Source organism: Magnolia sinica, chromosome 7, assembly GCF_029962835.1.
Source record: "Magnolia sinica isolate HGM2019 chromosome 7, MsV1, whole genome shotgun sequence".
NCBI lineage: Eukaryota > Viridiplantae > Streptophyta > Magnoliopsida > Magnoliales > Magnoliaceae > Magnolia > Magnolia sinica.
In genome coordinates this window covers 4,001,193-4,027,142 of record NC_080579.1, presented here as the reverse complement: position 1 = coordinate 4,027,142, position 25,950 = coordinate 4,001,193, and the positions used below count along the sequence as shown (strand labels likewise).

The window sequence follows — 25,950 nt, the reverse complement described above, 5'->3', positions numbered from 1 at the left end:
ATGTACTACAATATACTGGTAGTGCGTGCTTTCTCTAGTGGAAGGACCATTTTCAGAAAAACGAGCCAGCAGGGTATTTTCGTCTAAGCCAGAGCCCTAGGATCCAGCTAGAGCGTGATGCGATCCAAGCAGCAGATGTAGTGCAGGACTTTTCGTCCTTCTTTTTTCGAAAATGGAGCCAGGGATGGGAGGGAGAGGAAAAGACGCAGCAGCGAATAGAAGGGGTAGTTTCCTCCTCAACTTTGCTGTCCGCACGTGCTAGTCTAAGTTGATAACTTAAGTTTGTATTCCTTCATAAAAACCGCAGCGTAAAAGGTTTTGTCTACCGTGGTCATTTTCTCTAAGCTTAATTCCTGCTTTGTTTGTAATACGGTGGTACATTGAAAGGATATTCCCACCATCATTTTAAAATATTGATAATAACATATATATGTTATATTTAAACCGTTTATTTGTTTTGTAAACTCATTTTATTGCAGGGGCCTAAAAATGAGGTAGATCCAAAACTTATGTGGCCCTAAAGAAGTTTTCAACAGTAAGTATTTAATCTCTGTTGCTTTCTATGGTGGGGTCCACTTGAGCTTTAAATCTACCTGATTTTTTGGCCGATGCTCTAAAATGATCTCAAAAAATGAGTGGACGGTGTGGCTATAGCCCACACATCATGGTGGGACCTACACAACTTACTAACATTGACTGAAATTGGCACGAGACCATTGCGATTCCATCTAACCTACTTTCTAGCTTTTCCACTCGAGTTGAATTGGCACAGGAGCAGATGCAATTCCATCCCACCCAAGCCCATCTAATCCAGCCGGCATAACAGGCCATAATGGGGATCAAGGAGTTTTCAATCAATCTGTTTTGTGTTTTTCCTCTGTAAATTATTCTCATGCGTAAAAAGGACGCGGATTAGATAATGACAGGTTGATAGCGATTCCGCTAATGAAGTGATGTCACCAAGTTATGTGGGCCAACTATTACGTATGTGCTGTATTAACACCGTCCATCCATTTTGAGATATCATTTTAGGGTCGGCGTCCCATTTGGACGGTCTATTTTGAGTTACATATATGCCACGTGTACGTTTATTAAGTGCATGCGTATGAACTTATATTACTCTGGCGGAATCAGATACCTCTTCACCGGAGCAGAGATGAGGAGTCCATTCACGGAATCGGGAATCAGAGATTGAAAAGGAACGTTGAAAGACATGGGACACGTGTGAAAGATCTCACGTAAGAATCACCGTTAGTAATATGCGAATGCAAGTGGACCACGCTATTGCAAAAGATGGTCGGAAAGGGAAACGGATTGGCTACTCCCCCTGACACCAGCCCCGGAGCTGGTGGTCGGTGCTCTGTGGGCCCCACCATGATGTATGTGTTTCATCCATTCCGTTCATCCATTTTAAAATATCATTTTATGTTTTTATCCATAAAATGAGAGGGATATAAATCTCAAATGGATCACACCACAGGAAAAAAATAGTGATTGGATATCCATCATTTAAATCCTCCTAAGGCCTGATGTACTGTTTATTTGAAATCCAATCCGTTTATTAGGTCATAAAGACCCAGATGAAGGGAGAAAAAAAATATCAACTTGATCCAATACTTTTATGGCCCCCAAAAAATTTTTAACGGTCGAAGTTTATTCAACACTGTTTCTTGTAATGTGGTCCACTTGAGATTGGGATATACCTCATTTTTTGTGTATTACCATAAATTGATATAGAAAAATAGATAGACGGAATGGATGAAACACATACATCATGATGGGCCCACAGAGCACCGACCACCAGCTCCGGGGCTGGTGTCAGGGGGAGTAGCCAATCCGTTTCCGTCGGAAAGGGGCGCGGCTTCGGTGGATCCCCGGATCCACTTAAGTCGGTGGATCACTGACTGTGGGGCTCATCTTGATGTATGTGGTTTACATCTAAGCCGCCCATCCGTTTTAAAAGCTCATTTTAGGGTATGATGTAAAAAATGAAGCAGATCCAAATCTCATGTGGATCATACAACAGAAAACGGTGGCGACTGATCATTAAAACTTTTCGTTGGCCACAAAAGTTTTGGATCAAGCTGATAATTATGTGGTCCCTTCATCCAGTTCTTTGTGACCTATCAATAGGTTGGATGGAAAATAAACATTCCAGTGGCCTATAAGAAGTTTTTAATTGTGGGTATTCAATAACCAATTTTTCCTCTAGTTTGGTTCACTTGAGATTTCAACCTACTTCATTTTCTGCATCATGCCATAAAATGATCTTTCAAAACGGATGGACGGAGTGGATGTAAGTTTCATATATCAAGGTGGGCCCTACTTTCAGGAATCCACAGAAGCGGCGTTCATTAGAAGAAATTACCACCACCCTACCTTCAACACAAAGACCTGACCTATCTGATAAAGGAGGCAGCATGAATTGATAGCGAATGTTCACACAGGCCTCACTTATTGTACGTTGGGCTGAAAGTTGGGTGGGTTGAAACCAACCGATCCGTAATTGACTCGACATTGGGTTGAGCTTTGGTAGGATATATTGAGTCCGATGGCCGGCTTGGCTATACAAACACCACGTCAATAAAACTTGTGTCAGGATCAGGTTGAGGTCTTGTGTTGCCAGACCCAACTTGACCAATATATAAGTTACTTATAAATTATAATTGAGTATGGATCGTTTGTGTTGAAGACATAAGAAATTCCAGTGTTGTTGGGTCTTATTGGTCCACATTATTTTCAATGACTCAGACTAACAAGAAATGCATGGTTTTTCTCTCCTAAATAGATTGTGTGCTACACAATACAACTTTTAAATGTGTAGTTGTCCTATATTTTATCTTGTTTGTTTACAATAAACAAAGTTCTTTACGATAAATAACTACATATATAATTAATAAAATTATAAATATAAAAAATTAGACATGTATTGAAATATAATAAACTAATGCAATCATTAAAATATTAGCATGTATGTAACATCCTGAATTTTCATTGTTTTAGATTTTCAAAAATTCTTAATTTTTTTAATATAATTAACTTATATTATCACTTACTGACTATTGGTACTCAATGCTGTTTATACACGAGTGATATCAGAGAAGAACCGCACAAGTCCGATTAATCAACCGTAGGAAGCCAACGAATCTGCCCGATCACTTGAACATCAAGTTTAGCCACATGATTTACTCACGTAGGGCCAAAATCTAACCGACCCATCACTAACTAATCAAGACAATCATAACTAAATTAAAGACCTAATCGAAGCCGAGTCAGATAAGGCTCGGATATTGACTAATAGACCAAATCAACATCGTTACTCTTTTAGCATAAAACCGACGGTTTAGAGTAAACATGACCAAATCTCCACTTTCACTACTTATAAATATGTCACACTATGAATATAGTTAATCATAACCCTAATTATTACCCACGAGAAATCTCAATACCTAATTCATTCCAAAAATACCCCGATTTCCCAAATAAGCTCTAAACCGCTCATTGGTAGGCCACTAGTTCCAAAACTGTAGGATAACGTCCGTCTTACTGGGCTTGATGTCCATCGCAGGAGTCAGACCTGGGTACTATCTAGAACCGCTTAACTTGAGCCAAAGGACGAGTGCATGAGAAGTGCAAATACCCAAAAGGAAGAGGCTGAAACTTAATTGAATTCAGTCGTCCACTCTTATGCAAAGTTGAGGATTTCGGACCGTCGGTTTACGACCAAACTTCACACATGGAGTAAGGATATTTTCCTTCTCATATCCGTATAGCCGCGGCCCCGATCGACCATCGGTGATCGTTGAAAAGACTTCTAAACATATCTGTTGATTGACGCAACCAAATGGCGAGCTGATCATATCCATACGTAGATCATCGTTAGGGCTAACTATATTATGCTGTATATCAATATGTACACCTCATAGTAGGCCCTAGAGGCTAGAAAAATCCTCTCATAGGGCTAATATAGTAAAAACCCAACACTTGGGGCTACTTGCACCAAATCTGACATTATAAAAGGGGCTTCTTTTGGGCACCCCTCTCCCCATACGAATTTGCCCTAGAGAAAGGAAAGAGAGGGGAGAAGAAAAAGAGGAGAAAGGAGAAGAGAGAGAGGAAGAAAGAGTGAAGGTGGACTATAGCTCAAGTGGGGCCCAAAGGAGTTCGATTCATGCAAATCTTCATCTCTTCTTCAACGAATCCCTCACTCACAACCGGAAGAACCCCTCTCCTTCGATTGGGTAGGTAATCCCTTATCTTTTCTAGAAACTCTTTGTGTTGAGAAGGGATTTGCATGAAGTTCTAACATGCAAATGCTTTGCCTTAGAAATTCCGGCTAATCGACCCCAAATCCGAGCACTCTTAGGTCGTTTCTCAAGAACTCAACGATCCATAGATATGGACTATTATTCCTAGGTAGCGTAGCACCAATTTTATTATGAATCTAATGATTATGGTTGCTTGGGTGAAGTATTTGGATAATCTAGTGAAAACCTAGGAAGACCTTACCTTTTAGATCCTCCCAATCAACATGAAATAATTATGACATGTTTAATGTTCCTCAACATGATTCGGCATGAATTTGGTGACTTGCTTGTTCTTTTCTTGCTCGATTTTTGCGCCACGATTCTTTATAGTATGTATGTTCCATTAACCCTTGTTGTATTTTTGTCCTATGATATATATATATATATATATATATATATATATATATATATAATGCTTGGTCTCTTCGTAAACCCCACACACTACACATACACGTTTAATTCATGTTATTGTTAGTAGTCGCAATTGTAGAGAAATTTGAAATTTGTGTTTGATGTATGAGTGCATGATGTCACTTGTGTTAGTTGATAAATTCTAGATTGTTGAAGCATTATTGAATATCATCAAACCCTTGAGTTGGTCAAGAAACTGAGGTGAGAGAAGGTGGTCTCGCTGGTAGGACCATACTGCGGCTAAACCAGCAAGTTTAGGCGGATGCGAATGGACGACAGTTGTTAGACTACGTGGGTCGCTTGTACCCGATATCATCCGTCACGTACTCGCCTGGACTTGCACGGTCTAGCTCAATTACTGACCAACTATGATTGTTAACCATGTCTGCTCACGCCTGAATGGAACTTGGAGCACCCTTCGCCCACTGAAGCCCATTGATAACCATTTGAAACTGATCTACCGTCTTGAGAGTCGGGCATGGTGGAATGGGACACTGTGTCCGAGCTGTTGGCCTACGCTGGGGTGACGAGCTTCCCTGTAGTGACCACGAGCGATCCCTTTCCGAGCACTCCCCATGTGCTTGAAATCGGAGATGGGGAACCCGATGTGATCAAGGACGGGGTCTTGGCCTCGCGCTTTGAGGGGCCTTAGCTTCGCAACTAGTTAACGACATTGATATCGTGGGGTGTACCAGTTTTTCCAATCTGTTGGATGAACAGAATTAACTAAATACCCCGGTTAACATTATTCATGCATTGCATTAGATAGGTTTTAGCGAGTCGGCCGTTGAGGTCGCAATGAGGGAGTACTGGTTATGTGCGATCGTTAGACGGAGTCACTTGAGGAAGTGTTGTGATAAGATCATGCATCATATCATTTATCATGCATATGCATTAATAAGATTAATTAAGGATTTATGGATGTTCGCCTTTCATTAAATTCATAATATAATTGATGCCTGTTGTAACTTAAGATTAATAGCACCCACTGAGTTGATCACTTACTCCCATTCTGGGACAGTGTTTTAAAACACTAACCAGACTCTTCAGTAATTGCAGGTAACATTGAGTACGAGGAGCCTTTCGGCGCGAGCCTGGATGAGGAGGACGAGTTGTCCTATTTCCAGTTGATGGGCGGTTCGTCGTAGATTTCGTAGGGGGACTTGAGTCGCTGAGTAGTGGATTCAGCACACTATTCTTTTGGATGTATTATTCCTTTGTATTTTTGGTGGGCGACACCTTGTGCATCTCATCGATATTTTTAGACATTATATATATTTAGTCATTTCCTTTCCAGTAGACTAGTCGTGAATTGTGATTCATGTATACAGTAATTCCATGTTGCTCAGTGAACCGGATTAAATACAAAACAGTAAAAATTAATTTTAAGTGATACTCGGGAACTTGGGAGTCGAGTATATAAATGATCCCCAATTTTCAGGGCGTTATAATGTATCCACCCGATCAACCCAACCAACCCGACTGAACCTGCTTGGGTTGAGAATTCCCAACCTTAGGTTGGGTTGGGTTGAGGTACAAGAACTTTGGGTTGTGCTAGGGTTGAGCATCAACCCGACTCAACTCACCCGACTTTCAACCCTAGTTGTACGTCCGGGATCTCTTGCAAGCGCTGAAGTTGTCATGTGTGCTGCAACTAACCTCTTCACTTAGAATCGCGCGAATCGATTTAACAATTTCTAATTTCATACGCGTATCTCACTTCTTCTCCTCGACGACATCGAGTGGCATTTCCGTAATATCTTCCGTCTTCACGTGCATTTCTAAATCCACACTTCTATAACATCCTGCCGTCTTCCGTTCAAACCTTTCAAACCTCGTACCCATCTCTCCCTCTCTCTCTCCTTTGAAACCTCATACCCACTTCATACCCATCTCTCTCTCTCTCTCTTTCTCAAACCTCATACCCATCTTGCTCTCTCTCTCTCTCTCTCTCTCTCTCTCTCTCTCTCTCTCTCTCAGACGATGGCAGGTTATGGCTACGGCTACGGTGCGCCGGGGTCGCAACCCCCTTACGGCTCGAACCCCTACGCCCCTGCCGGGCAACCCTACGCCGCGGGCCCACCACCATACGGTGCGCCATCAGCGCCATACGCCCCACCCTACGCCCCGGGCGTGAAGCCCCCAAAGGAAGGCAAGCCCCACAAGTACAACCAAGGCGGCATGTCTCCTCCCTCGGCTTATCCTGCGCCATCTTCCTACGGCAGCCCGTTCGCCGCGCTGCTTCCGTCGTCGTTCCCTCCCGGGACCGACCCGAACGTCATAGCCTGCTTCCAGATGGCGGATCAGGACGGGAGCGGATTCATCGATGACAAGGAGCTGCAGAGGGCCCTCTCTTCTTACAATCAGAGCTTCAGCATCAGGACCGTTCATCTGCTCATGTATCTCTTCACCAACAGCAACCTTCGGAAGATCGGTGAGAGCCCCTTTCTTTGGATTTTTTGGTTTTTCAAATATTGTTTTATTTTCCTCCGATAATCGGGGCCGAAAGGCGTTTTTGGTGGCGGAGTTAGGAATCCAGGTCGAGGAAGCCAATGTGCGCACGATAGTGTGATCATCCTTTTGGGATCTATTGTGTGCCGGGTGGGTACGGTTCGTTTACCAATTGCATCTATCCCCGCGAATGAGGTGATTGTCAATCGCGATTTTTAAGTTGTGGTGACTCATCCAGTGCCACGTGGCAAACATGCACGGGTGCACCTCAGTTTAAGCCCTTCCAATGGTGGGCCCACGGCGGAGGGAGCATCAGTCGACAGTGGCAGTTATCAGATGATCGTTACCGTCAAAATAGGTGGCTATCAAATTGACGGTCAGGTCAATGACAAAAATCCGATGTTGATGGGCCCATGATTTCGATGGTCGGGATTGTCATTGTATGGTAAACTTAGAATCGTAGGTTTCATCCACGCGTCCACTCATGATTGGAGCGTGTTTCATGATTCTATACGATAGGCGCGTACGTTAGCAAAACGCGGTGTTGGTGTAGGGACGGGGCTGCTTTTTTGATTCCAACTTCTAAGTACCACGCGGCAACATTTAAAAATGACGCAACTACCCTTGCAGACCCTCTTTGACCCTTGATTTCTGCTGGATACTCTGGTCATTTTATTGCTGATTCATAATCATGCTAGGGAGTATCTATCTCACTTTCATTGCACATTCCCAAAATGCTTTTGAAGCCATGCTTAAAAATTCGGTTGTAACGGGTCATTTTGGCCAGTGGCCCAAGCTGTACGGCCCTATCCAGAACTCAGATGGGCCACATGACGGGAACAATTTAAAATCCAACCTCCAAAATCACGTGGTGTGGACCACCTATATGGTTTTGGATCGGGCTGATTTTTAGGGTGTTCCTTCTTCATGGTGGGTGCACTTTATGGATGGGTTGGATTGCCATAAACACACCATGGTGGGCCCCACAATCAATTTGGAATTTTTCTGCCATTGGCATCCCTATTCCATATGGTGCAGCCCACCTTAGTTTTGGAACTGATCACCACCTGATGAATCATCCCCACTGTGAACATGATCACAATCATTTCCCAATTTAATATATTAAATGTGAGTATTGCTTTAGTTGAGCTTAATTAATTAAGTTCTTTAATAATTAGTGGGCTCGAAGCTGGTATCATCAGACCATACCGTTCATCAGCTGACGTGTACACGGGCTATCTTTTTTCCTTCTTTGTTTCTTTTTCTTTTTAACGTTTTAATGCAAGCGGGGCTAGTTGGCTAGAATTCACGGATCTGATTTAATTGACTATAGTCGTGCATTGACTAAAACACCCATGCAAGAACTGCATATAATTGAGCAGATGTAGACCTAGTTGGACTGGGATTATACCTTCAGTACGGAGGTCAGTGCTGGAAACAGCTCTGTGGGCCCCACCATAACGTATGTGTTTTATCCATGCTGTTCGCCCAGCCCATTTTAGGGCATGATCCCAAAATGGCCCAGTTCCAAATATCAGGTGGACCACACAAGAAACAGTGGTGATTGAGCCCCACCGTTAAAATTTTCCTAGTGCCCACTGTAATGTTTATTTGCCATCCAACCTGTTGATTAGGTCACATAGACCTGGATGAAGGGAAAACATAAATATCAGCTTGATACAGAACTTGTGTCGCCCCCAAGAAGCTTTTAATGGTGGGCGTTCAATCATCAATTTTTCCTGTGGTGTGGTCCACTTGAGATTTTTATCTGCCTCAATTTTTTGTTCATGACCTAAAATGAGCTGGAAAAATGGATGGACAGCGTGGATAAAACAAATACATAATGATGGGGCCCAAGGACCTTTTGCAGCCCGACCAGTACTGACCTCAGTACTGGAGGAATCACTACGGAATCCGACTCCGAACTATTTCTAGTCTAAAAATCAGAGCAGGTTGAATCATAGTGGAGCCCATGTTGCATAACTGCCCAGGCTACGGTGGGGACTTTGCACTGTGATGATTTTGATAGCTAGACACTGCATCATTTGCTATATAGATTTATACTGGAAGGGTAGCCTTTCAGAAAAGAAAATCATTTTCTATATAGATTTTATATGGGGAAGGTATGGTGGAAACCATGGCAACAATAGATAGAAATGTTAGTTGCAGCAATGCATAAAAATACATGCCAAGACAAGCACGCTGCAAACACTGATTGTGTGTGTGTGCATGATATGGGTCTTTCATCAGGTGGGCACTGCAGCGAATGTTCCTTCGCCCTATAAATCCACCTGGTCAACTGCTACATGTGGCACTAGTGAGCTGGCCTGCCATTTTTCTGGCTAGGATATTGCGCTGCCTGCCAGATGAATGTTCTGGATCTGGCATGACTGTGCCTGTTTGCAGTTGCGGGGTGCTTGTTGGGTGAGAGTGCAGATGCATGGCTGCAAATAGCACTCCTCTCTCTTTGTCAAGTCTTCAATTAAAGCTGCGTTTTTATTTTTTCTAGGTCACGGCTGATCAAATTGCTTCCCACTTTGATATAATATATAAAAAGACATTACTTTTCTAAACTTTGTCTAACATGTTCTGGTTATAAAACTACATTATCACGAGAATGCCCCAAGGTGCCCAAAGCTTTTCCCTTATAATAATAATAAATAAATAAAAAAACTCACATTCTACTGGCCTCTTAGAAATAGTCCAAATCATCAGACCAGGGACCTGATTTGTATGGGCCAGTGCCTGAGTGTAGGATCCGGTTGGAACGATAGATAGCAGGATGCCCTTAGTTTCATTGAGGGCACAAATTGTACAGTCCCTCAAGCAAAGGTATCCTGATGGTGCATCTAGAGCGACCACCTGGTTGGACAGTCCTAACTGTTTATGTTCCTTTGTCTTTAGCCAAGTTTGAGCGACGCAGTTGCAGTACAGTGTCATTATTATCATAATTATTCGACTCGAACCGGGGCACTGTCATATGATTCAGCTATATAATGTGATGGGCTATGATCCACTGTTGACTTGAAGTCCAAATCATGACGTCATGATGGAGAATTAGTCATGGGGCTAGACATCATAGCAGGTTAAAGCATGCTTCATGACTCATCCCTGCCTGATTGCTGGTCCTCAATTGTTGACTCTCGCTAGGGACTCACTAGGGATGATTTAGTTAGCAAACATGAGAACATTTTCTTACTCTTCATTTTAGTAGGTAATAGTTTATGGGTGGTAATTTGGACAGTGGTTGGAATTGAGATAGAGGAGGGGTCTCACAAGCATGTCATGGACCTCATATGTCAAAGCTCGTGCACATCAGCTGTTTTGGCATGATCCCCAAGTGTGGTCCCCATATATGTCCCCTCTCAAGGTCTCCTTCATATTTCTGTCGGCCACATCTGGTAAAGTCTTGTACAATTTTTAATATGGTATTAGAGATGGAACTTATCTTGACTTGCCTACTATAAAATATTATTTTATAAACTTTCATCTGTGAAATGTTGAAAATGTTGAACGGAACTTACTCTCTTTTAAAATTAAAGTTTACAGACCATCTGTGTGTCATAAATTTTTGCTCTACTTTTAGAAATATTGGATGTATTTTGGTGGAACTAAAATGACCTTTGAGGTTTTAGGGATTGGCTGAAGATGTTAGGGGTGGCAATGGGTCAGATTTGGGCCGGACCAAGCTCGGCCCAAGCCTGGCCTGACACTTAATGTCCAAGGCCTGAGCCCAACCCAAGCCTGGCATGTGCCTTGTACAACTGATCCAAGCTCCAAACCCGAAAAAATTGGCCAGGCCCAGGCCTGACTTGACCCAATGTGCCCGAAAAATGATAAAATCCCCATTTCTCACTTGAATGTTCCTAATCTATCTGCCTTTCAAAAATAAAGGTTCCTAATCTATCTGTTTATCAAGTGCACCATACATGCTAAAAGAAATAAACACCTAGAGGAATGAAATGAACGGTTTACATTCAGGATGCATGTGTTGCCCAATCAAGGATTAGATTGGCATATTTGTAATGATATAAGAATATGTACATGTGAAGTCAGGTTGGACTGGACTGGGGTAAGATGACTTTAGCCTGGCCTAGAAATTGATCAGGCCATGCATGCCGGACCTAATCCTGGCGCATGGGCCAAACTAATAGGTCCATGACTGGTACAAAAGACGTGTCAGGTGCATCAGGCTTGCCACCCTTAAAGAAGAGTGTGTCCCTTAGCTAGCACCATGTGTTGAGGCCTACTCACAACCAAGAGCAGAATATCTGTCCCTTCAAGTCAAGAGTAGCATCTTCTTCTTTTATTTATTTATTTATTTAACTCTTTTGTTGGTCCAATGAGTCCTGCCTGCACTGGTTAAGGTCTGAGTTGAGCATAAGATCTGAGAATGTACAAATACCCCATATTTCATAAGAAGGCAATAGAGTCAAGTGGACTTAGTAGGATGCTTTGGCAAGTAGAATTTTCTCATGCATACTTGCACCATTCATTTCAATCAAGTCATGCATCCACGTTGGATGAAAATTCAACTGTTGGGTTAACCTAAATGTTTTTCTGTTGAGTTTCAACTGTTGGCGAATTCTTCAACTGTTCATCTGATGACTGACTGATCAGACAGTTCAGGATTAGTCAGTGAGCATGATTTCTTAGACTTATTGGAAGGGTCTTTTGTTTTTGGGGCAGGGCCATCTTACAGTCGGACCCCTATTGGTTGGGATAAGGCTGACATGATGATGATGATGATGATGACCATCTTACATTTGGACTCAATATTTGGAAGGTCTGGATGTACCTACATGCATGTACATGCCACTCGTCCTGCGTGTTCTAGTTGCACATCATATTATTCAAAATGCTAAAATTTTCTAGGGAATCTGCTTTTATTTTGCTTTATTGGGTGGATGAGTCTCTTTACTCTCTGTTTAAAGAACTTTATGTGATGCACCTTGTATTTTATTTTATTCTCTCTCTCTCTCTCTCTGAGAGAGAGAGAGAGAGAGAGAGAGAGAGAGAGAGAGAGAGAGAGATGCAAGACATGTATGCGTCTTACGGGATATTGAGCGAGAGGGAGGGAGGGAGATGCTAGACATGGAAGTACCTTATGAGATATCCCATATATATATAGGGGAAAAAGAAGAAATCTTCCAAACCTAATTCTACTCAAATATGGAAACGAACTAAAATAATAACTTCGGTATGCTAGACACTATCTTGCTATTTTAACTTCAACAATGATTTCTAACAGGTTCTGGGTGGTACCATGGGTTAATCCAGATATTGGATCCTTGGATCTTCTATTCTCTTTGAGGATCCATCTGATCCATTGCAGGGCTCCGAACATATGACCTCAAGGCTTGAGGAAGCTATACATACATGGGGCTGAGGACCATGTAATTTCCTCTTGTCCTTTCATTAGTTTTAGGGGCTATCTGATTGCCGACTTGTCCTCGACTGAGTTGGCACTGGTACGAGTTGGTACCACAAGTCGCCACCCCAATTCAGCCCCAACTTGGGCAAGGCAGGCCGATTTACCCCTGATTTGGTCTAGTCTGCTCCACCCCGAACACGTCGGGACAAGTTGCCTAGTCAAAAACCATGCTAAAGGGGCCTTGCATCTGCTGTGGTTTATTATAAAGCACTATCAGTTATGCAGATTTGATTTCTTGGCGAAAAACAAATTCTCTTTTGAAATCTTCTAACCTTCTTCTCTTTTCTATTCACAACAGGACCGAAGGAATTCAGCTCTGTGTTTTACAGCCTTCAGAACTGGCGGGTAAAGACTCATAAATCATGAACCTGTTTGTTTATGCTCAGGCGAACGGCGCTGTTGATTTATTTATTTTAAATGTGCATTTGTGGAACATGATTTCAGGGGATCTTCGAGAGGTTTGATAGGGATAGGAGCGGGAAGATTGATGCCTCAGAGCTACGAGAAGCTCTTCTGAGCCTTGGATTTTCAGTTTCTCCAGTCATCTTGGATTTACTTGTCACCAAATTCGATAAGAGTGGGGGCAAAAATAAGGCAATCGAATATGATAATTTCATTGAGTATGAACCTTCTCTCTCTGCACTTAATTTCACTGCTTGAGCATTCCGTTGGGCATTGGAAAACAATTACTTACACCTGGTTTTTTAGATTCATTCATCAAATTTTCTATTTTCATAGGATAAAATATTACTTTTGGATAGAATTCTACTACCATCCGTAGAAACTGTGTATAGTATTTTTTTTTTTTTCTTTTTAAATAATTTTCATTGACTCCTTTTATTTGGTGGCTCTTATTCAGGTGCTGCCTAACTGTTAAGGTGAGTCTGGTTCTTAACTTCCTCTTCTCCACACCCCACCCCCTTTTGTGAAATGATTGTGTGCATTAGTGTGGTCTAGATCTCCCACCCAGTAGTTGCTAGTAGGAATCTTACCACACATTTGAAAGTGGGCCTCTGAAATGTCGCGTTTTTGAAATGGTTGTGAGATTCATGCCAGACATCTCTGATTACCGGAAGATAAATGTATGCACTGACTGACTATCGATTCTCACCAGGACATCCAATCACCAATCCAAACGGTGCATTAAATAGTAGTATTTGGAGCAACCTATGGTGCAAGGTTCATGCTGATCAGATTGATCCCCCAACCCTTTGAATGAGGCCAATATGTTACAACCTTCTGTTTTTTATGAGCCCTAGATTGCATGTTTGGAATTATCAGACCAACGTGCTACTTTGGAATCATAGGCAATACAAAGTGAAGATGATTGGACCTATTCTTTGCTCAATCTTGATTGTCCATTTTCCATGCTTTATATGAATGTTCAGGATCATCCGATTGGCATGATTTTTGCACCATGGTTGTCCTTATGCGAGTGAATGGACGGCCCAAATCGACAATTGGCTGTCTCATGTGTCATTTAAAAACCTTAGGGATGTTGCTAACCTCCACATGGAGGTGGGGATATGAACATTCCCCCATACATGGATCTAAAAGCTGTGGTTATTTGAGTGCAGGGGCTGACAGAGAAGTTCAAGGAAAGGGACACGGCGTACTCGGGCTCAGCAACGTTCAACTATGAAGCTTTCATGTTGACCGTTTTGCCCTTCCTCATTGCATAGGAATCTCTCCCCTTTTTTCCCTTACTTCGTTGTATGAAGTTAGATGTGGTTTCCGTGTGCTTTGGATTTGTTACCGTGGAACTGGAGACCCTACGTGTTTCTCTCCACTTTCTTTTTTCTTTTTTACTAATCTAAAACGTGTACTTGTAATATTAGGGTGTGTTTGGACGTGCCTTGAATTGCAATACAAATAATGCAATCTAGTCACATATCATTCCCCTTCATTTTGAATTACGTTGATGGTTTTGATGGCATGGATGTCCCACACAAGTGGCACTTCAGATCATCGGTTCTCGCTGAGAAAACCACTTAGGCTGGTTGGACTCCCATCGAGGCCCGTTTAGGTATCGGGCATACATCCAATCTATGGGTTCACATCCAAACCCAGCCCAAAATAGACTGGACTCGGACGGAGCTGGGTCTCTCTAGCCCAGCCAATTTGAACTCTTAACCCTAACATTTCTTTTGCTATTATGAAATGGTTTTAAGACATGAATGAGTCGAGTTAATACAACGAGTTACTCAGATGAGTCACAACTTGACTCAGACCAGACGAGTTGGGCTGAGTCGACTGAGTCATTTAAACATGACTATATCCAAGTAACATACATATTCACAAAAGGGAATAAAGACAAAATGAATACAAATACTAGGTAGTTTAACAACAATACAGATAATCAGACCCAGACCCATATTAAGGCCCATGAACATTTTCAGCACTTATATTCATCAAAAGCCGAAGCTAATACACCATACTTGTGGCGTATAGTAGAAAACATGTCTGCCTTTCATTGGTTGAACTGACCTTGCATTTTGTTTAAATCCCTGTAAAAAAAAGAAAAGAAAAGAAAAAAAAAACTTCATTAGATGAGTAAATAAAATAGAAGAATGTGACCGAACTACCCATGTGGGGCCATGGATCAGTACTCTGAATGTGTTGGTGTAAAGGTTCCGGGCGCGAATTGGGTGCTACCCCCACCAGGACCTGGCCAAACAGGGACTGTCATGTCAGGGCCTCTGTGGAGACCACTGTAATCTATATGTTTTATCCATGCTTTCTATCTATTTTGAGACATCATTTTAGGGCATGAGTCCGAAAAAGAGGCAGATCAAGGGCTCAAGTGGACCACACCTCATGAAGCAGTGGAACTGAACTCTCACCGTTGAAAACTTCTTAGGGCCCACATTGATGTTTATTTTCAATCCAACCTGTTAATAAGGTCACATAGATCTTTGTGAAGTGAATAAATAAATATTAGGTTGATCCATTTATATATGCACACCGTATATTTGCATCTATGCATATTGAACAAAGGATGTTTGGAAATTTTTTTCTTTTAAAAAAAAGAAAAAAGAAAAAAGAAAATCAACCATGGAAAGGCAAGAAAATGAACAGCTATAATCTTTGAATCCAAAAGATTTTTGTTGGAGCACTCTTCATCAACACCAGTCTACCTCATTCGGATTGTTAATGCTTCAATAAAGGCCTGAGAGCCTGCCGCTGAGCCAGGCTCAATCATGAATTTCAGGCCAGATCATCAAATGGGCCAGGACTCTTTACTAAATTTAAGTGTTTAACATGATGGTGGAAAGATTTTTTGAACCAGCTTTGACACGTCAGAATAAATGAACAGTTGAGAGAAAATGAGCATCCAATATATATGTGGCCCATCTCATGCTCTTATATAACTGACCTTTAAGAAAAGGCAACTATATAATTTTGGTCACATGATCTTTATTTATGTCTTTGTTTTTGTTTTGTGTGTGTGTGTGTGAAGTTAAAAAGAAAAAATTACATGAGATGGAGGTGGGCAAAGAACCTGACCTCCAAAACAAACAACTTGTGTTTATTAGCAAAACAATGCAGCAACCCAGCAAACTGATCTTCCTAGATAGATTATAGATTGACATGTATTAAAAGTAAATCTATTGAAAAAGGAAAAAGAAAATAAATAAATAAAAAGTATACAATTCCTTGAAACAAAACCAAATGAAAAGCTGTTGTTGATTTCCTCTCCGCCTCCTCGTATTGGAGTGGATCATTCAAATGAATAAATGAAGATATATGGGATGTGGGCAATCTTGTGACGATCTTCTCCTCCATCTCGCCAACGCTCTTTTAAGATTGGACAGTTGATGATATGTAATTCTTGAAGCATTGTGAGGTGTTGCAACTCCGGTGGAGACCTCAACACTGGACAATTATGGATAGACAGAGTTTGGAGGGCTTTGAGTTGTCCCAACTCATCTGGTAGAGACTTCAACTGTGGACAATGGGAGATCTCCAGAGTTTGGAGGGCATTGAGTTGTCCCAACTCCTCTGGTAGAGACTCCAACTGTGGAGAATCATAGATACGCAGAGTTTGGAGGGCTTTGAGTTGTCCCAACCAATCACCAGGTAGTGACGTCAGCTCATGAATCCCATCAATCGTCAAACAGTTTAGGTTGGGGAGCACAGGTAAGAGTCCTCCTGATAACATCTTAATACTTTCTAAATTCAACATCCGGAGCAGAGGTAGAAGGTTACAGTGCAACGCCTTCAGCTTTGGGCAGTCTTTTATTGTTAATTGGAGGAGTGATGGCATAACCTCTCCATCTCCACCTCTCAATTCCCACTCCTCCCAATTTGGCATTTCCTGGAAACAGAGGGTGTCCAGCTTGGGGAATGAGACACCACCACCACCACCACCACCATTTCCATCATTTTGATCATCCCCACTAAACTCACCACCCACTTTTTTCACCTCTACCATTCCCTTAATAAAAAGAAATTTAAGGGATTGTAGTCTCCCAAGACCTGGAAGTTGTTTACAATTGAGACAATGCAGGAGTTCAATCTTCACTAGATTGGAGAACATTGGATTCCCTGTCCACTGGGGAAGCTTGGAACCTTTGTAATACCATATTTCCAACTCTTTCAAGTTTGTGTGAGGCTGAAGGCTTTCGAGCACATCCTCCATCCTCTTCACCTCATCATCCAACAGTTCACCATCTTCGTCATCATACACCAAGGATAGAGCATGAAGGTGCGGCTTCTCATGCAGTGCTGCCTCGCTAGCTTCGTCCCTGCTCCTGACATTTTGCAAGCCGGTAATTGGAAGACAACCTTGAAGATGATTGAGGTGTTTCAGTTCTCCACATTTATATCCTTGGTCGTCACCCCCCACAATGAACTCTGTTAGCGTCCGAAGCTCAGTTAGTCTCCCTATACCCTCTGGTAAGTACCTCGTATTATCTGAACCTTTAAATTCTAGATGTCTCAGGCTAATCATTTTCCTCATCCCTCTAGGCAGTTTTCTTAGCTTCTGACAATAATTGAGTATCAAGGTCTGTAAATTGATGCAATTACTCAATTCCTCTGGCAACTCCTCTATGCCTGTGTGAGATAAATCAAGATATCTCAAGTGTTTCAACTGTCCTACTGTCTCAGGCAATTTCTTGATGTCAGTGCGACTCAAGTCCAATGCTCTAAGGCGTCTCGAATGATGAAATAACTTGTCTGGCACCTTGGAGATTCTTGAGTGTTGTAGTAGCAACGTCCGCAACTTGTGGGCCTTATGCAAGGTGGCCGAAATGGAAGCCAATTTATGAGCTTCATCACCAGCTTCGTCATTGTCAACTATAAAAGAATGCCGGACATTATTTAGGTTTAACGAGGCTTCCTTGCTAATCTCCACCACTGAACAATCCCTTCCTGCAACATATTGCGCTAGATCATGAACTAAATCATGCATCTTGCAACAGACTATGCTGCCATTACTATCGATTTCTGCATTTTGGAGCAGTGAGCGCCTTAGCAAATCATCGAAATACAGTTCACCGATTTCCTCCATGTCACCACTTCCACTAACGGAGCAGATGAAACCTTGTGCCACCCATAAATTGACAATCATATCCTTCCCTATCACCCAATCTTTCGGAAAGACGGAGCAATATACAAAGCACTGCTTCAGAGCTGGAGGCAAATCATAGTAGCTTAGTAACAAAGCTGGTAAAATGCCTTCAAAGACATCATCTGAGTTCCACATCTCACTTCGCAAGACAAGCTCCCACTGGCTTCTAGTCCTCCTCGACTGCATGACACTCCCTATTGTCTTTGCAGCGAGAGGCACCCCTCCACATTTCTTTACGATTTGCCATCCAATCTCTTCCAGCTCAGAACACTCTTCTTCACTCCGATGCTCCAGTGCTTTACTTGTGAACAATAACCAGCAATCCTCATCGGATAAGACTGCCAGTTTGTTCATGTGATCAGTGCTTCCCATGATGCCTGCAACATCTTCCATACGGGTGGTTACAATGATTCGACTTCCGGCTGCACCAGCTTGGAAGGGAAGTCTCAGCTTCTCCCACTTCTGGCTGTCTTTGCTCCAAACGTCGTCAAGCACCAGCAAGAATTTCTTTGCCTGCAACATACCACGGAGGAGATGTTGCAAAGGGTCCAGGTCTAGATGATCACAATTAGACCCATCTGCAGATTTTATGATTGATTTTGTAATTCGTTTAACATCGAAATCTTCAGAAACACAAACCCACATTTTCATGTCAAAATGCCCCTTCACTTTCTCATCGTTGTAGATGAGCTGAGCAAGAGTGGTCTTGCCCAAACCCCCCATTCCAACGATAGAAATGACAAAGGGCACCTCAGTTACCTCCTGCAGCAGCAAGCCTATGACTTCATTTTTTTCACCTTCTCTGCCTATCACTGACAGTGGGTTGACTAGGGAGCTTGTCTCTCGCTCTCTGTTCTCACCCCGCCTGATCAATTCACTAACCACTCTCTCACCCTCCCCACTATCTGCTCTAAGACCCAATTGATTCTTCTCTTCGGCAATATCACGTAATCTACACCTCACCTCCTTTATCCTACTCCCAAATTTGTGGCGTAACAGGACATGTTTGAAGCAAGCAATAGGCGAGAGGAAGTTTCTTACTTTCATCTTGCTGAAACAGGACTCATCACCTTCATCGGGTGCTTGTGATCTGAGAGCTTCTGTCATCCTTTCATCTAATATGTCATCCACATCATAGGCCACATCTTTGAGATTCTGCAACCAGATCTTTACTGCTTCATCCTTCACTCGCCGAGTTTCAGCATCTTTAAGAACAGCTTTGATCAAGGTGAAGGTACGGGAAAGCTTTTTGATATCGTCGGCGACACCCACCACCAAAACCGCCTCATCTTGCAGAATTTTGCCCAATTTCTCTATTACAAGCAAGACCAACGGATCAACAAATAAATCAACCATGTTTTCTGTTTTGGTATTGATAGGAAGAAGGCAGTAGATTGATTCAAAGAAGTATAGAAATAGGAAATGGAGAGAGAGAGAGAGAGAGAGAGAGAAATAGGAAAGCAGTGAAAGCTGCTAACGTAGAAAAGAACAATAATAGAGGAAGAAAGGCCAGGTCCCAATGAAAGTAGCATAGGAATGGACCAAATGGTTAATAGCTGTTACCGGTTAATAGATTAGTGAGTGTTACCCTTACCATATGGGGCCCACCTTGATGAATATATTTCATATCCACACTGTCCATCCTTTTTTTCCAGCTCATTTAAGGATATCCCAAAATTTAAGAAAATACAATTCTCAGGTGGACCACACCACTGGAAAAAGTGGTGAACGATAATTAAAAGCTTTTTGTAGGCTATGAAAGTTTTGGATCAATCTAATATTTGTATTTTCTCTTCATCCAGTTCTGATTAACCTAATCAACGGGTTGGATGACAAATAAACATATTGAATCTGATTACTGGGATTTTTTTAATGGTGACCGTTCAATCATCATTGTTGGTTGTGGTGTGGTCCATCTGAGATTTGGATGTCCTTTAACTTTCGGAGAGTCATAAAATGGGCTGGAAAAATGAATGAACAGAGTAGATATACAACATCCACTAATATGTCACCCGTGTAACACCTAATCTGCTCCACAGACCAACCATCAGAGTAGCAAACCATGGCCCATGTTAGAACCAACGGTTGAGCCACTTGCATAATTCAATCGATCAGCTTGATCTGTTAGCTCTTAAAGGCATGCTTTCGGTTACCAAGCTAAAATCGGAAAATCAAGGCGTCCAACTATTCCCTTAAAAAATGGGCGGTTGAGATTGTTTGTACAGAAATAAGTTCAATCAACAATCTGAGCCATCCTTTTGTTAGATACCCTCATAGATCGCTTATTGTTTTAAAGAACTTCTTTTATCAGGCAATCCTACCCATTCTATCAGCTGCTTAGAAAACAAGCAGCTATGTAAGAGAAAGAAAACTTAAGGAATGCTTAAATCATCCTCTCACTGTTAATTTTAACCGTAACCCTTAAAAACTATGTTCTGGATGTAATGATCGGTTCAGATTGAACGATTGGAATATCCAAATATCATAGTTCTGACTATCATGAACATGCGACCGTGTAATCCCACGCGAGAACAACCAGTCAATGTGATCAGGTTACGGATCAAAGATGCCTCTATGATATGACTGAAGTGGTATCCATTCGCTACGCGGATTTCGTCCTATCCCGCCCGCCTCTAGCTACGAACGGTCAGTTTTGTTGGCGGCCCGCACCGTGATATCTCTAATCTATCGTATCATTTTCATGTCAAAATGCCCCTTTACTTTCTCATCGTTGTAGATGAGCTGAGCAAGAGTGGTCTTGCCCAAACCCCCCATTCCAACGATAGAAATGACAAAGGGTACCTCAGTTACCTCCTGCAGCAGCAAGCCTATGACTTCATTTTTTTCACCTTCTCTGCCTATCACTGACAGTGGGTTGACTAGGGAGCTTGTCTCTCGGTCTCTGTTCTCACCCCGCCTGATCAATTCACTAACCACTCTCTCACCCTCCCCACTATCTGCTCTAAGACCCAATTGATTCTTCTCTTCAGCGATATCATGTAATCTACCCCTCACTTCCTTTATCCTACTCCCAATTTTGTGGCGTAACGTGACATGTTTGAAGCAAGTAATAGGCGAGAGGAAGTTTCTTACTTTCATCTCGCTGAAACAGGACTCATCGCCTTCATCGGGTACTTGTGATCTGAAAGCTTCTGTCATCCTTTCATCTAATATGTCATCCATATCATAGGCCACATCTTTGACATTCTGCAACCAGATCTTCACTGCTTCGTCCTTCGATCGCCGAGTTTCAGCATCTTTAAGCACAGCTTGGATTAAAGTGAACGTACGGGAAAGCTTTTTGATCTCGTCGGTGACACCCACCAACAAAGCTACCTCATCTTGGATGAGGTTATTCAACTTCTCTGCTACGTTCGAGACCAGCGGATAAGCCATGCTTCTTTTCTTCTTTTTTTCCTTTCTTTATGCTTTAGGTATGTATGGATGGTAAGAAGGGAGGAGTTTGATGTGTGAGAGAGCTCCGTGAGGCTTAGAAATATGCAATGGACAGCTTGGATATATAATGCATGGATCGAAGTAGGCCCTATGATTAGAGTCGCAGCCACATAACTGGCTCCAGTAGCAGCAAGTGGCACTTAAAGGTACGGGGCGAACGCCGATTGCCTCCTACCTCCGCCGGTCTCCGGGATCAGACAAGAGCTTCGAGTGGCCACTGTGATGTATGGGTCTTAACCACACCTTCTGTCCATTTTTTTTCACATGATATAAGCCCAAACTTCTTGGGATGTGGACTACACAATAGGGATTAAACTCTTACCGTTAAAAACCTTCGTGGGGCCGCAGAAGTTTTGAATGGAGTTTATATTTGTGTTTTCTCTTCATCCAGGTCTATGTAACTTTATGAATAGGTTGGATTAAGGCTGAAAGTAAATTAAGGTTCCATTTGTGTTTTCTCTTCATCCAGGTCTATGTAACTTTAATGAATAAGTTGGATTAGGGCTGAAAGTAAATTAAGGGTCCTATACCTCAACCCTAACCTAACTGATGAGTGTCGAATGTTGCATCTCAGACCCCAGTAATTGCCTGATTTTACGTATATGATAAGGTTTAATGCCATATTTTAATCGTGTTTTTATTACAGGATGAAATCAGGAGTGTGTACTGAAAGATGATGTTAAGAACATGGATTTGGCGCTCCAAAATTACCAGAGCACGGGATGGACTCCAGAAAACCAATAGTGAAGATTTTACACGCCTGAGATTGAGGAAAGCAAGGCAAAGGGGCTCGAAAAGGGTCCAGAATGCAAGATCACATGTTTCCCGCCATCCGATCAACTCGAAACTTCATACACGTGATGAGGACCATAAATTAACCGTACATATTAAATTTCAGCCATTGACGATCTCGGGAAGTGATCTAACGGCCAGATCAGCCCCTTAATTCATTAAGTGGGCCCGCTGGATATCTGGATATACATCAATTTTGGTCCTGACGGTGGAAATAATATGAGAAAAAGGATGGACGGTGCGGATTTCTCGAAATCATCACAGTGGACCTATATCTATAACGTGTGTACACAGTGCACATGTGCACTGCTTGAGCACCGAACGGACTAAAGTCGGTCAGCAGCGCTGACCCAACTTTCTTATTTCAAAAACGGAGATTTCCATTTCAGCGCGCGTAACGGACGAAAATCCATTTTTTACGGACCGTTGTGGGCCCCACCGGTAGCACGTACGGTTAATCTAAACCGTTCATCGTGCAGAAGGGTTCAATATCTACAAAACCATGTTTTCCATTTATGCCCATACGTGCACACGTGTGAGCTACAGAGGTCACAAGCGGGCTGCCCCATGACGTCCAGAATGAAAACAACATGATTCCTTCTTTGGGACGCGTCCACGCAAATTCAAAACGACCCATATGCGGTCGAAATCTCGTCCTGAATCCAATGTACGGGATGGATTTTCCCGAAAATGCCTATGTGGGGGCCACCGAGCATCACAGCGGACGGACTCCGCGTACCCTGTTTTAGCGCCCGGACGCTGTCCGATTTTTGCAACAGTTATGGCCCACCTCTACAGTTCAGATGAAAGATCCAAGCCGTCCATCATGTAGATGGTTCGGCAAAGTCCTAAGGGACGGTATTTATTTGAAAACCGAGCAAGGAAAGATGGGCTTTTATGCGTCTGAAACTTGGCTGCGAAAAGGGATCCGCACGCGGCTGTTGCTGCGACAGCGTTTCCACCGTCATTCCAGCACGTCTCTCCACCGATCCCAGCCATCCAGCAGCTATAAAAGGGGAGTTTTGGACGTGAGAAAGGCCAGCAGAGCGAGGGAATTCCAGACTCAGAGCCAGGGAGAGAAGAAAGAGAAGGAGAAAGAAGAGAGAGATCGATCGGTTTGATGTTCCTTGTTTTTATGAATTTTATTTCATCTATTTAATGGATTTTATGGGTCACTAATCTCTCAGCTAGGGCTGAGATGAAGCCCCTAATTTGATTAGCTCTTGTATTGGTTGATTTACTTTGAATATTAATTAATTTGTCTCTTTCTCTAAGTGGGCTTTATGGGTTTAAATTCTATACTTCTCCATCTATGAACTTGATTAAAGTATATATATGGATATTGTTTGGATGCTTATTATAGGTGCTTGTGTCTGATCAAGAACAAGTTTCCTATAGAGGAAGAAACATGGTGCTTTAATGAATGTACATTCCATGTGCCCGACCAAGGATATGGGATATGTCATTCATGGCATTGCTTAAAGGAATTAGACAGTTTGTATGCCCGATTAAGGACACAGATTGTACTTTCTCTTTATAAGTGGTATCAATCTAGATCAAGGTGAATCAACAGACAAAACAAGGGTTAGGATAATTAGGGGTGGATTCGAAAGCCCTAGTGCTCTCTCTCTGATTGAATTTTCTTCCCTGTTCTTAATTAATTGTTTTTCATAAAATTGTGCTTAGTAATTCATTCCATTATTTGTTGGATTAGTTAAGGAGAATCATAGATTTGAATTGTGACGACCAGTCCTCGTGGGAACGATCTCGTAATACGTACCGTATCTACATCTGATTCGTATACTTGCGAGTTTAAAAATCATTTAAATCATGTTGGTTTAAATAAAACATCACTAACCCATCCTCGGGTTAGGAATTCTCAACCCAAGCCTAGCTTAGGTGGGCCCGGTTGGGTTGGTAAGGTTGATACATGCTAAAAATTTTGTTATTATGTTAGTCTATTATACTTTCAATATGCGACTTTTTTTTTTTTTTGGTACCTATAATTTTATTAATTATATATATAGTTATTTATAGCAAAGAGCTTTATTTTTTTTCTAAACAAACAAGCTAAAATATAGAACAACTATTCCTTTAAAGGTCATATTGTGTACCACACAATCTATTTGGGAGAGAGAAATCTAGCGTATCTTGTTAACTTGAGTCATTGGAAATGGCGTGGACTAATACCATTGGAATGTCTTTTGTCTTCATCATAGGTGATCCGCATTCAATTACAATTTATAAGTAACTTATATATCGATTGGGTTCGGGTTGGGTATCTCAACCTAAGCTCGACCCAAGTTTTATCAGGTTGGTATTTGTTTAGCCCAAGCCTGAGACTGAACCCAATACATCCTGCCCAAGTCCAACCCATACATTAGTTCAAATCTACTTACTTCACAAGCTTATGAACATAGAGCTCGAAAGTAGGGAACAACTATTATAAGTAAAATCGATATGACATGATGTATGGGACACGTGGCAAGAAGGCAATCAGAACAAACTCTCTGAATTACCAAAAGACTAGAGAAGATGAGCTGAGGAAGAAGACTTAACGATTGAACTGAAAAAGTTAAACTGATTTGGAAATAAAACTCATCAACAGACTTACATATCTCGACCACAAGTACGGACCTCGACCTTGAATGACGACTTTAAGGTTGGATGTTGACCTCGACTTTAGATGACGACTTCAAGCTCGAAATAACAACATTTGGAGAGAATCTCATGCCGTATGAGAGTGGGACTGCCCAACGAGACCCTAGCCGAAGATCACGCCAATAGAAATATAATTAGAGAAATACTTGAGAATATAATCTAACTCCAATACAGGCCCTTCCAATGTATCTTATAGATTACTCTCGAATACAGAAGTCGCCCAAGAGCACCTATAAATACATCACCTTCTTCAAGGGAAAGGTACACACAACTATCTCGATTCTACTACTCTTACTGTGAGTCCATAAGCCTAACTCAAGCATCAAAGAGTCCCCGGCTACAACCGATGCCCAGTGTCTCCTTTTTCTCATTTAAATTGCAGGTACTCAACGGCTCACAGGAGATGTGATGTAGAGAGGGTCGCAGACAGTTACATGGCCAAGATGGATCAGAAAAGGCCCAGTCGATGACAGAAATGATCCCGACCGTCGAACCTTAAATTAGGCGTATCTCGCAATCCGGAATGAGTTATCGGACGTAAAATATATGATTTTGGGGTAGAACGAGCTATTTTAGCTAACCAACCCGGCGTAGTAAGCCAGATTTGCAAAATACCGCCATATCGATAGTCGTTTCCCTATTTTAATTCTGTTTTTACTATAAATAGTAAGTTTTAGTTTGATTATAACTCTTCATCCGTTGGGCTTTAGGAGTTGCGCTCAACGTGAAAAGAGCTTAGAATAATTAGGAGAACGGTTTGGTGAAGCCAAATAGGACACTTACTATTTTTAGTCGAAAACCTTGCTCATTAGTAGACATCACGATCGTCTATAAATAGTAAGTTTATTATTTATATTAAGTCA

The 25,950-nt window shown here is 42.0% G+C and overlaps 3 protein-coding genes across 3 annotated transcripts; 1 reads left to right on the top strand and 2 right to left on the bottom strand.

The window, feature by feature from the left end:
• Nucleotides 1-6,642: 6,642 nt before the first annotated feature.
• On the top strand, nt 6,643-14,492 carry LOC131250880 (calcium-binding protein CBP-like). The gene is made up of 5 exons (XM_058251258.1): nt 6,643-7,152; nt 12,902-12,948; nt 13,048-13,223; nt 13,463-13,481; nt 14,181-14,492. Exons 1-5 carry the CDS (start codon nt 6,702-6,704, stop codon nt 14,283-14,285), a joined length of 798 nt encoding a protein of 265 aa, XP_058107241.1. The 5' UTR covers nt 6,643-6,701; the 3' UTR covers nt 14,286-14,492.
• Nucleotides 14,493-16,121: 1,629 nt separating this feature from the next.
• Nucleotides 16,122-19,590, bottom strand: LOC131250879 (putative disease resistance protein RGA3). Its single transcript, XM_058251257.1, has 2 exons — nt 19,064-19,590; nt 16,122-19,033 (listed from the first exon to the last, which is right to left on the bottom strand). Exons 1-2 carry the CDS (start codon nt 19,532-19,534, stop codon nt 16,325-16,327), a joined length of 3,180 nt encoding a protein of 1,059 aa, XP_058107240.1. The 5' UTR covers nt 19,535-19,590; the 3' UTR covers nt 16,122-16,324.
• Nucleotides 19,591-20,863: 1,273 nt separating this feature from the next.
• On the bottom strand, nt 20,864-21,574 carry LOC131251896 (putative disease resistance protein RGA3). The gene has a single exon (XM_058252891.1). It carries the CDS (start codon nt 21,572-21,574, stop codon nt 20,864-20,866), a length of 711 nt encoding a protein of 236 aa, XP_058108874.1.
• Nucleotides 21,575-25,950: the final 4,376 nt, after the last annotated feature.

Coding starts and splice junctions, on each gene's coding strand:
- LOC131250880 (XM_058251258.1), top strand. CDS start 6,702: ATGGCAGGTTATGGCTACGGCTACGGTGCGCCGGGGTCGCAACCCCCT. Junction 7,153..12,901: donor CAGCAACCTTCGGAAGATCG/GTGAGAGCCCCT, acceptor TATTCACAACAG/GACCGAAGGAATTCAGCTCT. Junction 12,949..13,047: donor ACAGCCTTCAGAACTGGCGG/GTAAAGACTCAT, acceptor ACATGATTTCAG/GGGATCTTCGAGAGGTTTGA.
- LOC131250879 (XM_058251257.1), bottom strand. CDS start 19,534: ATGGTTGATTTATTTGTTGATCCGTTGGTCTTGCTTGTAATAGAGAAA. Junction 19,034..19,063: donor ATAGTGGGGAGGGTGAGAGA/GTGGTTAGTGAA, acceptor AGGCGGGGTGAG/AACAGAGAGCGAGAGACAAG.
- LOC131251896 (XM_058252891.1), bottom strand. CDS start 21,574: ATGGCTTATCCGCTGGTCTCGAACGTAGCAGAGAAGTTGAATAACCTC.